We start from the raw sequence: 12,500 nt of genomic DNA on the forward strand, positions 1-12,500 counted from the left end.
AATTGTTCTTAATATGTTGAATCCTGTCGGTATCGTACCAGAATTTTATGACATATGTAAGGGAATTTCATGTTAGTAACGCCATCTATTGATTGGTTTTGAAGTTACCGCATTTGCGAAGTTTCTGTTTATGATTTTATCCTTGTGTTTTCAGTTTCATAATAGACTTTGAAAGATAAATTTTGTATTTTCTTTAGTCACGTTATAATCACTTAGCCGTGCAGTAAGTGGATTAACTGCTTGTGTTTATATGGAATATTGTTATCAGTTTTGTGAAATGTGTTAATCTTTGAAATTTTTGTCTTTAAAAGTGTATCTAAAATTGTTTAAGTGCATATTTAATTAAGTCTTTACGAATTGTTATTAATCATAAGTGTTGTTAAATTTCACAAGTTATGTTCTTTCGTTTTCAGCTAGGGTAATCCTCGACCCTTGGGGAAACAGTGCACGACCTTAAGCAATCCCGAACCAAGAGATGCACTTTTTATAAATACTCGAACTATAATCACAGGTTCCCGCTGTTACATCGAAGCATACGTTATATAGGTGACTCTGAATCCGAAATCCAAATTGGTGTTATTTAGCGTATGATAAATGTCAGACCCATGAACAGTGACTTGTGTTATGTTCTGTGTTGTAAGGGTTATTTTTCTCGAGCAATTGTTGAGGTATTTATTCGTAACAAGACCTTTGGTGATTTATTATTTTTGTAATGGATGTTAAAAGGGTGTCAGACAGATAAGTTAATTAATATTTTTATTGTTCATCATTTGTTTATTTCTTTATTTCAGTATCATATCTTTCAATTTCATAATCCATAGTGGTGTTAATAAACTATAAATTGTAATTAAACTTTGTTTCTAAATTTCTGTATTTGTTTTACCATACCTAATCACAAATAAGCAGTGCTATCTTTACCAGGGAAAAATGTCTGAGGAATTCCCTGACGTTAAGTGGTGTGCTCACCAGGGCTAATTTAAATATTTCCTTGTTAATACTGGCCTGCGTTACTTTGTGATTGGTTTGGTGATAGTCATTTATTTTCTATTACAACACATAAAAGTGCAATTAATTGGAGTGGCTGAAATTTATTTCGAGTATGTGGGCATTTTAAGAATACGGCTGGAAGGTCGCAAGTGGGAGACTTCCGATAGTTAATGGAATGTAGACCGAATTCTTGAAACAGTGTCCGGTAACATAGTTGTTACGTAAGAGTCCAGTTGACTCTAGAGATATACTGGTTTGACAATTTTAAAGTTATTGTTTTGTACTTCATATTTATTTTTATTAACTTTATTGTTGAATCTTGATGCTTGGTGAATGGTTACTGTTATTTAATGAAAGTGTGTGATTGTCCTTTATTCATAATAATTATTTCTAGTACAATTCAGTTCCCGCTTATTGTCATTGTGTAACAGGTATCTTAATGTTTCTTAAATTAAGTTGTTTGTAGGCAATGGTTAAAAATTGGATAATTTAAAATGGAATTTTATAAATTCTGGAAGGATGAAGGTTTGTCCATGGGACTCTCGGATGAAGCTCTTTTGAACTTTATAGAGAAGAAAATCAAAGATAGTGATGAGCGTAATAGAAGACATGCTGAAAGAGAAGAAAGGGTTTTGATGATTAAATACGAAGAAAATGAAAAGCAGAGGGAAGAAAATGAAAAGCAGAGGGAAGAAAATGAAAAGCAGAGGGAAGAAAATGAAAAGCGGAGGGCACATGAACTTGAATTGCAAAAGATCAGAGGAGCAACATCGAACCCTAGCCATGTAACAGTTGCTGTGGATACTACAAGACCTCTTCCATTTTGTGATACTGATGATATCACCGCCTACCTAGTAAGGTTTGAAAAGGTAGCAGTTTCTCTCAACTGGGAGCGGAACTCTTGGTCAGTTCAGTTGGCATCACTTTTAAGAGGTAAGGCATTAGATATCTACACGTCGCTCTCAGATGATGTTACAAGTGACTATGCATCATTGAAGGAAGCTCTTTTGAAAGGATTCAAGAAGACTAGTGACTGGTACAGGACAGCATTTAAAACTGCAAAAATGGATTCCAAGAGCACATATGAACAATATTTGAATATATTATTTCGAAATTTTGACTTGTGGATAAATAGTCTTAGTGTAACGAAAGACTACGAAGATTTGCGAAACATTATAGTCTGTGATCAGTTCATGTCTACTTTACCTAAGGAAATGCGTCTTTTTCTTAAGGAGCGTAAACCTAGAACTCCAGAGGATTATTCATCATTGGCAGACACATATGCTTCAGCACACAAATGTTATCCTAAAGATGAGCAGAAGTACTTTAGGCATAATGCGAATTTATCTAGTTCCAGTGATAAGATCAGTGCGAGTGAGAAACCAGAGAAAACTAATTTGTCACGTCCTGGTAAAATTGCATGTTACGGTTGTGGTCAGAGTGGACATATTTCGAGAAACTGTCCTAACAAGGTACCCAAAAAGAAATCTGAATCTTCTCTTGAGATAGGTCAAGTTCTGGATAACACTGGAGTATGTGGACCTATGGTATGTGGAACAGTGAATGGTGTTACAGTATCTACAATACTTAGAGATACAGGTTGTACAGGAGTAGTGGTATCAGAGGATTTGATTCCTGATCCTGGAACAAATTGTTCATATTCTACTCTTATTGATTATTTGGGCAGGAAGGACAGATTCCCTATTGTCAAGATTTATTTGAAATGTAATCTCTTTACAGGTTGGGTTAATGCTGTTCGGGCTCCAATAAAGTACTGTACTGTCTTATTAGGCAATATTCCAGGTGTTCAGGACCTTAATTTGTTTCCTCTGAAAAATACGGATTCTTCCATGGAAGTAAATGCAGTAACAAGAGCACAGGTAAAAAGGAGAAATATTGTACACCCTCTTTCTTTACCAGAACCATTTGATATATCTATTGATCATGAATCTTTTCTTAGAGAACAGCAGAATTGCGAAGCTTTGAAATATGCAAGAGAAATGAGTCAGTCTGGAGATGTCAAACGTTGCAAGAATGGTTTGCAGTACGAGTTCGTGATGAGAAATGGACTTCTCTACAGGAAAATACAGAAATGTAAAAAGCCTCAGTTACTGGGAAAGGAACAGTTGGTTGTACCAGTTAAATGCATAAAATTAGTTTTGCGCCTTGCACATGATATTCCGGTAAGTGGACATTTTTCTCATAGGAAAACCTTTAATAAGATTAATGAAATTTTCTGGTGGCAGGGTATGACGTCTGACATATATAAATATTGCAAATCTTGTGATGTATGCCAAAAATCTTCCCTTGTTGGAAAAGTAAAGAAGGCTCAGATGGTTAAATTACCAGTGATCTCTACGCCATTTTATAGAGTTGCTATTGACTTAGTGGGCCCGATTTCTCCTCCTAGTGAAGCAGGGCATAGGTATATTCTGACTATGGTAGATTATGCTTCAAGCTTCCCGGAAGCAGTCGCTTTGAAGAACATAACATCTGAAGACATTGCAGAAGCCTTAATATCTATTTTTTCCAGAGTGGGAGTGCCGAAGGAAATTCTTTCTGACAGAGGACCACAATTTCGATCAGAACTTATGTTGCAAGTACACAAGTTATTAGGAGTGAAACCTCTTTTCAGTACCCCCTATCATCCTGCTGCCAATGGAAGAATAGAAAGGCAACACCAGATTTTAAAGAGTATATTGAAGAAAATATGTGAGTTAAAACATAATCAGTGGCATCGTTTCCTTCCAGCAGCACTGTTCGCCATGAGGGAAATTCCAAGTGATACAACAGGTTTCTCACCATTTGAGATTTTATATGGCCGTCAAGTGAGAGGTCCCTTGACAATATTGAAGGAACTATGGACAAATTCGGATATGTCTGCAGGAGAAACTGATCTTTATTCTTTTGTTTTGGAACTACGTGAAAAGTTGTCCGATGTTTCTGATTTGGCTGTTCAAAACATGAATATATCTTCCAGTACATATAAGTCTTATTTTGATTTGAAGAGTAGTAAGCGCCGATTTAAAGCTGATGATGAAGTACTTTTGCTTATTCCAGAAAAACAAGGTAAATTGCAGTTCTCATGGAGAGGTCCATACAAGATAATTGATAAGCATGGTCCAGTTGACTACTGGGTAAACGTAGAAGGTAAGAAGAGACTGTATCATATCAATCTTATGAAGAAATATTACCGTAGAGAGAATGTTAATATGTTACATGTAGCAGATGAAGATATGACTGGAATGATAAACACTGTTCATGTTAATAAAGTTGCTGTTATTAATGCCGATGAGGATGATTATCTGAAAATTGAAACTGTGGATACCAATCAGAGTACGTGCAACATAAACCCTAATCTTTCAGATGTACAGAAAGATGATCTTCGTAACTTATGTCAGAAGTACAAACATGTATTTTCAGATAAACCAGGTAAAACTTCTTTACAAGAGCATAATATTAAGATTAAGACTACTGAACCCTTTGTTCGTAAATATTATCCAATTCCAGCTCATTTAACTAAGGATTTCGATGATGAAGTACAAAGTTTGCTTGATCTTGGAATAATAGAGCAATCATCTTCTAATTATTCATCTCCTGCATTGCTCGTCAAAAAGAAAGAAGGTAACTACAGATTGGTTGTTGATTTTAGAACTTTAAATGCAATTACAGATTTTGATTGTGAGCCCATGCCAAGCTTTGAGCAAGATATTCATAAGTTTGCAGATTTTATGTACATTACAGAACTTGATATCTGCAAAGCATATCACCAGATTCCTCTAACACCAGAAAGTCGCAAGTATACAGCCTTTTCAACTAATCTTGGACTAATGCAATATGTAAGATTACCTTTTGGCCTTAGCACAGCTTGTGCGACGTATATTAGATTAATGAGGCAAGTATTGAAAGGTCTTTCTTTCGTAGTTTGCTATTTTGATAATATCTTTATTGTATCCAAAGACTGGAAAATTCATATGGCAGATTTGGAAACAGTCATATTGCGACTGCAAGAAGCAGGATTAACTGCCAAACCAGGAAAGTGTTTCCTCGGTTATGAAGAGATACAATATTTAGGATATGTAATCAACAAAAGGGGTATTTTTCCTCAACAGGATAAAATTGGAGCTATTTTGGATATGCCTGCTCCCACTACCAAGAAACAGTTACGAAGCTTTATTGGATCTGTAAATTTTTATGGTAGATTTATTCCAAATTTGTCAGATAAACTAATTCATCTTACGAAGTTTTTGAAGAAGGGTAGTTCAGAAAAATTTGATTTTGATGAAGGTGCATTGTGCAAATTTAATGAACTGAAATCTTGTTTAACTTCTCCTCCGATTCTTCAGGTGCCTGATCTAAATAACATTTTCTGTTTAAGAACGGATGCATCGTCTACAGGTCTAGGAGCAGTTTTGCTGCAGTATATAGACGGTGAACCTTATCCAGTAGCATTCGCAAGCAAGAAACTTCTTCCCCCCGAGACTCGATATGCAGCTATCGAGCGAGAATGCTTGGCCATAGTATGGGGAATAAAGAAGTTTGAGTACTACTTAATGGGGAGAAAATTCCTCTTGGAAAGTGATCATAAGCCACTCATGTATTTAGAGACTTCAAAGTCTAGTAATGATAGACTAATGCGTTGGTCTTTGGCATTACAACTTTATTCTTTTTCTGTTGTTCATGTGAAGGGTACCAATAATATATTTGCTGATTTGTTAAGTAGAGGTTAAGGTATTTTGTATTTTCTATGAAATTCCATGCTATTTACCTTTTATATATAAAAGGCTTAATGGGGGGTTTTGTAAGGGAATTTCATGTTAGTAACGCCATCTATTGATTGGTTTTGAAGTTACCGCATTTGCGAAGTTTCTGTTTATGATTTTATCCTTGTGTTTTCAGTTTCATAATAGACTTTGAAAGATAAATTTTGTATTTTCTTTAGTCACGTTATAATCACCTAGCCGTGCAGTAAGTGGATTAACTGCTTGTGTTTATATGGAATATTGTTATCAGTTTTGTGAAATGTGTTAATCTTTGAAATTTTTGTCTTTAAAAGTGTATCTAAAATTGTTTAAGTGCATATTTAATTAAGTCTTTACGAATTGTTATTAATCATAAGTGTTGTTAAATTTCACAAGTTATGTTCTTTCGTTCTCAGCTAGGGTAATCCTCGACCCTTGGGGAAACAGTGCACGACCTTAAGCAATCCCGAACCAAGAGATGCACTTTTTATAAATACTCGAACTATAATCACAGGTTCCCGCTGTTACATCGAAGCATACGTTATATAGGTGACTCTGAATCCGAAATCCAAATTGGTGTTATTTAGCGTATGATAAATGTCAGACCCATGAACAGTGACTTGTGTTATGTTCTGTGTTGTAAGGGTTATTTTTCTCGAGCAATTGTTGAGGTATTTATTCGTAACAAGACCTTTGGTGATTTATTATTTTTGTAATGGATGTTAAAAGGGTGTCAGACAGATAAGTTAATTAATATTTTTATTGTTCATCATTTGTTTATTTCTTTATTTCAGTATCATATCTTTCAATTTCATAATCCATAGTGGTGTTAATAAACTATAAATTGTAATTAAACTTTGTTTCTAAATTTCTGTATTTGTTTTACCATACCTAATCACAAATAAGCAGTGCTATCTTTACCAGGGAAAAATGTCTGAGGAATTCCCTGACAACATATAACAGTTGATTCGTACATTATTATTATTATTACTATTATTATTAAATGCTAAGCTACAACCCTAGTTGGAAAAGCAGAATGCTATAAGCCCAGGGGCCCTAACAGGGAAAATAGCCCAGTGAGGAAAGGAAACAAGGAAAAATTAAATATTTTATGAATAGTAACAATATCAAAATAAGTATTTCCCATATAAACCATAAAAACTTTAATAAAACAAGAGGAAGAGAAACTAGATAGAACAGTGTGCCTGATTGTACCCTCAAGCAAGAGAACTCTAACCCAAGACAGTGGAAGACCATGGTACAGAGGCTATGGCACTACCCAAGACTAGAGAACTATGGTTTAATTTTGGAGTGTCCTTCTCCTAGAAGAATTGTTTGGCAATCTCAGTGTTGTCAGGTGTATGAGGACAGAGGAGAATCTGTAAAGAATAGGCCAGACTATTCGATGTCTGTGTAGGCAAAGGGAAAGACCCGTAACCAGAGAGAAGGGTCCTATATAGTAGTGTCTGGCCGGTCGAAGGACCTGTAACGGGCCGAGAGAAAGGTTGCGACTCAAAGGCAGGAAGCAATCAACTGAGTAACTTTATTATAGAACACTCCTTTATATACAAAACCTCAAGGCAACAGGCATTTTCATGTTCACAAGACAGACAATGTTACAGAGGAAAACCGGAGACATGACTATTCAGGTTCTTTTTAGTGCGAGGGAAGAGCGCAGATACAAGCATAATATATACAAAATAATTTATGTACGATCGTGTGACACACGGTTGGTACATGGCTCCCCCCCCTAAAAATGACATACTGTACATGTTAAATAGGGCGCCCTGATATAGAGAGGCAAACTGTAGGCGGGTCAGCTGGCAGAAGATAAGCAGGTTTTAGACGATCAATGGAGACCCAGTCTTCTTTGCGACGAATGTTTAGTAGGAATGCTTTCGGACTGCGTCGGATCACAAGGAAAGGTCCCGTGTAAGGGGGCGTTAGCGGTGGCTTGCTAGTGTCGTTGTGCAGGAAGACGTGAGTTGCAGAGTGCAAGTCCGTTGGTATGTGATGCTTCGCTGGGGGCTTGTAAGTCTGGCGGCACGGAGTAAATTTTCCCACGACGTGACGTATGCGCTGTGGAGATCGTCGGAGGAGGTTGTAGAAGGAAAAAATTCGGCAGGGACGACCAACGGGTCGCCATACACCATTTCAGCTGCCGAGACGTCGAGGGCGTCTTTAGGAGTGGTCCTTAGTCCCAGGAGGACCCAGGGAAGCTGAGTAAACCAGTTGCAATCCTTGCAGCGGGACATCAAAGCTGCTTTGAGGGTGCGATGAAAACGTTCAACCATTCCATTGGCAGCAGGGTTGTAGGCCGTTGTCTGATGTAGGGTGATGCCCAGGAGATTCGCTAATGATGTCCACAATTGAGAGGTGAAAGTGGTTCCCCTGTCAGAAGTAATATGCTCAGGGATACCAAATCTTGAAATCCATCCAGAGAGTAAGGTAGATGTACATGAGGCGGACGTTGCAGTTTCCATGGGAATGGCTTCAGGCCAACGAGTGGAGCGGTCGATGACGGTAAACAGGTAACGATGTCCTTGTGATGTGGGTAGGGGGCCTACAACGTCGACGTAAATGTGTGCGAAACGACGCTGAGGTTGAGGAAAGGTGCCCACTCCTGAATCCGTGTGTCGATGTACATTGGAAGTTTGGCAAGAAGTACAGGCGCGGACCCAATCCTTAGCATCCTTAGAAATGCCGTGTCAAATGAACTTTGCCTTCAGCAGCTGTGCAGTAGAACGGCACAAGGGATGTGAAAGGCCGTGAATGAAATCAGACACCTGCCGTCGCATGGGAGCAGGAATCCATGGTCGCGGTCTACCAGTACTGACGACACAGAGGAGGGTGGTGTTGGAGTCTTCGAGGGGAAATTCTTCCCAACGGAGGGACGTGCAGGATGTCCTACATGCTTGATACTCTGGATCCTGTCGTTGGGCTTCAGCCAGGGCGTTGTAATCCAATCCCAGTTGAACGGCAGCCAACGTGTTTCTTGACAGGGCATCGGCAACGGGATTCCATTTTCCCAGGGACGTATTGAAGGGTGCAATTGTATTCAGTCACGTCGGAGAGATGTTGGCGTTGACGGGCGGACCAGGCGTCAGACTGTCGAGTGAAGGCGTGCACCAGAGGCATGTGGTCTATGCGAATGACGAAGGGCGTACCTTCTAAGAAATGGCGAAAGTGACGGACATCCAAGTGCATCGCCAGCAATTCTCGATCGAAGGTAGAATAACCCGATTCTGCCTTGGACAGTCTTCTGCTGAAGAAGGCCAATGGGCGGGGAGAGCCGTTGACCACCTGCTCGAGTACTGCACCAATAGCGACGTTGCTGGCATCGGTGGAGAGAAGGAGAGGGGCGAGTGGGATAGGAAAAGTGAGAGCTGCAGCAGTTGATAGGGCCTTCTTTGCATTGCAGAAGGCTGCTTCTTGAAGGGGACCCCACTTCAGGTCCTTTGGCTTGCCCTTGAGGGAGGCGTAGAGGGGAGCAAGAGTGGCGGCAATGGCTGGCAGAAAACGGTGATAATAGTTGATCATGCTCAAGAATTCCTGCAGAGCTTTGACGGTCGAGGGGGCGGGGAAGTTCTGAACGGCTGCTACCTTCTCAGGGAGGGGATGGACTCCTTCAGGAGTGATGCGGTGCCCTAAGAACGACACTTCGTTGGCGCCAAAGGTACACTTGTCGTACCGAACTACAAGGCCGTTTTGTTGCAGGCGGTCGAGCACGATGCGCAGGTGACGGAGGTGTTCCTCTTTTGAGGAGGAGAACACAAGTATGTCGTCCACATAACATACACAGAAAGGGAGGTCCCCTAAGATGCCATCCATGAGACGTTGAAACGTGGCCCCAGCATTACGAAGGCCAAAACAGGAGTAATTGAAGGTGTATGTACCAAACGGAGTGGTGATGGTGGTCTTGGGGATATCTTCTGGGTTCATAGGCACCTGATAATACCCCTTCAGGAGGTCGAGCGTAGAGAAAACCTTCGCTTTGTGCAGGTAGGAGGTCACGTCGGCAATGTTTGGGAGGAGGTAGTGATCCGGTTCTGTTTGCATGTTCAGGCGCCTGTAATCCCCGCACGGACGGATTGAGCCGTCTTTCTTCAGAACGATGTGTAAGGGTGACAACCATGGGCTGGAGGCCTTTTGTCAAAGGCCCATTTCCTCCATTTCGGCGAACGTCTGTTTGGCGGCTGCCAATCGTTCCGGTGCCAGACATCTGAATTTTGCGAAGACTGGGGGTCCCGTCGTCTTGATATGGTGATAAATACCGTGCTTGGTAGGAACCGTGGGCGTTTGGCGAAGTTCTGGATGGAAAACTTCTGGGTACGACGTGAGGAAGTGGGCGTAGGCATTCGTGGGTGCACTGATGTGGAGAGCGAGGTTAGAGGGGGCGGGTTGAAGAGGTGTCGACAAGTACGAGTCTGTGTTGACCAATCGTCAGTGGGCGACATCGACCAGAAGGTGGAAATGAGAGAGGAAATCCACACCGAGGATTGGCAATGTGACGTCAGCAACGAGAAAATTCCAATTGAATTTACCGTTTCCAAACGATAATGTGAGGTTCTCGTAACCGTAGGTTGGTATCGCAGATCCGTTGGCAGCTACCAAGCGGACGTCGGCAGATGTAGACAGACTACGTCGTGCCTTAAAGAGTTTCCTTGGCAAAAGAGAACGACAAACACCCGTGTCTACCAAAAATCGCACGCCCGTTCCTGCATCCTGTAAAAAGAAAAGACTAGAAACACGGGAGGCCACCGCCACGAGCGATGGCCTACTTACACATTTTTGGGCCAATGACATTCCATGGCACATTTCTTCGCGGTTGCCCCGAATCTGAAGTGGTATTAGTAAAACTGCGGCGAATGGGAGGTAGTAAGTGGCTGTAGAAGTCGTTGGTTGGGGCGCGAGCGATTGGTGGGTGGTGGGCGGCTTGGTCACTGCTTCGGCACGTCACGGGGTAGGCGTGTATGTCCTGCGGCATTCATGTCAGCTTCGGTTGACGTTGAATAGGCATCATCTTCGTCAGGGGTGTAGGCGTTGATGGAGGTCTCGAAGTGGCTGTCCATAAGGGCGTCGGCTTTGATCATCAAGTCCTTTATGGGTAAACTATCGACATCGGGTATGGCAGTGCGTATAGGTCCGGGTAAACGGTGTATCCAAAGGGCACGAAGTAGGTTCACCTCACGAGGAGAGCCGTCTGCGGCAGGTTGAAGGCGAGCGATACTGGTCATTTCCCTGAGGGCAAGCGAAGCCCTTTGGTCCCCCAATGGTTGTTGCGAGAGCTGAAAAAGCTTTGCTATACGGGTGGCTGGCAACGGCGAGTACTGCTGCAGAAGGTATGTTTTGAGGGCGTCATACGCTATTGGGGTGTCTCCTTGTTCACAAAGCCAGTCGGATATTTCTGGGAAGGTGTCCTCGGGTATCGCCGCGAGAACATAATCTGCTTTGGTGGTTGAGCGAGTCACGCCCCTGATGCAAAACTGGACTTCTGCGCGCTGAAACCAAGCAAACGCCTCTCCGCTGGCAAACGATGAAAGTTTGTATGGGGCGGCCGCAGCGCCAACTGCCGTAGAGTCCGCCATAGTACCAACGATGGAGGGGCGAGGGGGTGGGGGTGGAAGGCGGTGGGAGCGAGTCGACTTCCGGGGTCACCAATGTAACGGGCCGAGAGAAAGGTTGCGACTCAAAGGCAGGAAGCAATCAACTGAGTAACTTTATTATAGAACACTCTCCTTTATATACAAAACCTCAAGGCAACAGGCATTTTCATGTTCACAAGACAGACAATGTTACAGAGGAAAACCGGAGACATGATTATTCAGGTTCTTTTTAGTGCGAGGGAAGAGCGCAGATACAAGCATAATATATACAAAATAATTTATGTACGATCGTGTGACACACGGTTGGTACAGACCCCATAACTCTCTAGCGGTAGTATCTCAACGGGCGGCTGGTGTTGGCACATCGTTACATGGGTGGAAGTTAGGTTAGGTTACGTTAGGCGAGTTAGGTTAAGTTGGCGTCATTTTGATCTCGTACCAGAATTTTATGACATATTACAGTTGCTTTGTACAAGCTTTTAGCACATTGTTACATGGATGGAGGTTTGGCAAGGTTAGGTTAAGCGTGGCGTCAATTTGATGTCTAAAATCGGAGGGTCTTATTATTTATATATGACGTCTTATACGGCGTTAAAGTCGGAAAACTGGTTTCAATACAGCATTCATCATTTAAGAATATGCATCGTATTTCATGTTATTATGGCATTTATAAAGCAAAACCAATAATATATATATATATATATATATATATATATATATATATATATATATATATATATATATATATATATATATAATATATGATATAATATATATATATATATATATATATGTATATATATAATATATATATACTATATATAATATATATTATATATATATATATATATATATTTATATATTTATATATTTATATATATATATATATATATATATGAGTTATGAAGAAATTACTGATACTTAATCTTCAAGAAAAATGGAAGGTATGTTTATAATTCAATTCCCTTGTAAAAGCGTATCTGTTGATGAGAAGTGGCTGACTTTGACAGGAATCAGGAAGTCTGTGAAGCATCACACACCACATAAAAGATATTTCCTTTAGTGTTAAACAGTTTCCTATTATCAGGTGTGGATGAATGAATATATTTATTAGATCCAAAGATGGTAGCTTCAATTTTACGGCGCTCGACAGCTCCATCAGTAA

At 40.6% G+C, this 12,500-nt stretch overlaps 1 protein-coding gene across 5 annotated transcripts; it reads left to right on the forward strand.

Annotated features, from left to right (window-relative positions):
- Positions 1-219: 219 nt before the first annotated feature.
- Positions 220-6,353, forward strand: LOC137627663 (uncharacterized). Of its 5 annotated transcripts, none has more exons than XM_068358842.1 (5): positions 220-3,170; positions 3,521-4,137; positions 4,354-4,611; positions 5,366-5,955; positions 6,146-6,353. In XM_068358842.1, the coding sequence occupies exons 1-2, from the start codon at positions 1,482-1,484 to the stop codon at positions 3,548-3,550; spliced, it is 1,719 nt and encodes a 572-aa protein (XP_068214943.1). In that variant the 5' UTR covers positions 220-1,481; the 3' UTR covers positions 3,551-4,137; positions 4,354-4,611; positions 5,366-5,955; positions 6,146-6,353. The 5 variants fall into 5 exon arrangements, with proteins under 5 accessions (XP_068214943.1, XP_068214944.1, XP_068214941.1 ...); XM_068358843.1 differs by having other exon boundaries at positions 4,411-4,611; XM_068358840.1 differs by having other exon boundaries at positions 3,521-4,611.
- The last annotated feature ends 6,147 nt before the right edge of the window (positions 6,354-12,500 follow it).

This window comes from Palaemon carinicauda, chromosome 35, assembly GCF_036898095.1.
Source record: "Palaemon carinicauda isolate YSFRI2023 chromosome 35, ASM3689809v2, whole genome shotgun sequence".
NCBI lineage: Eukaryota > Metazoa > Arthropoda > Malacostraca > Decapoda > Palaemonidae > Palaemon > Palaemon carinicauda.

Bases quoted from the DNA above. Each gene is read 5' to 3' on its own strand.
- LOC137627663 (XM_068358839.1), top strand. From the start codon at position 1,482: ATGGAATTTTATAAATTCTGGAAGGATGAAGGTTTGTCCATGGGACTC. The intron at 3,171-5,365 runs GTAAGTGGACAT...TTTCTGTTTAAG, and splicing joins GCCTTGCACATGATATTCCG to AACGGATGCATCGTCTACAG.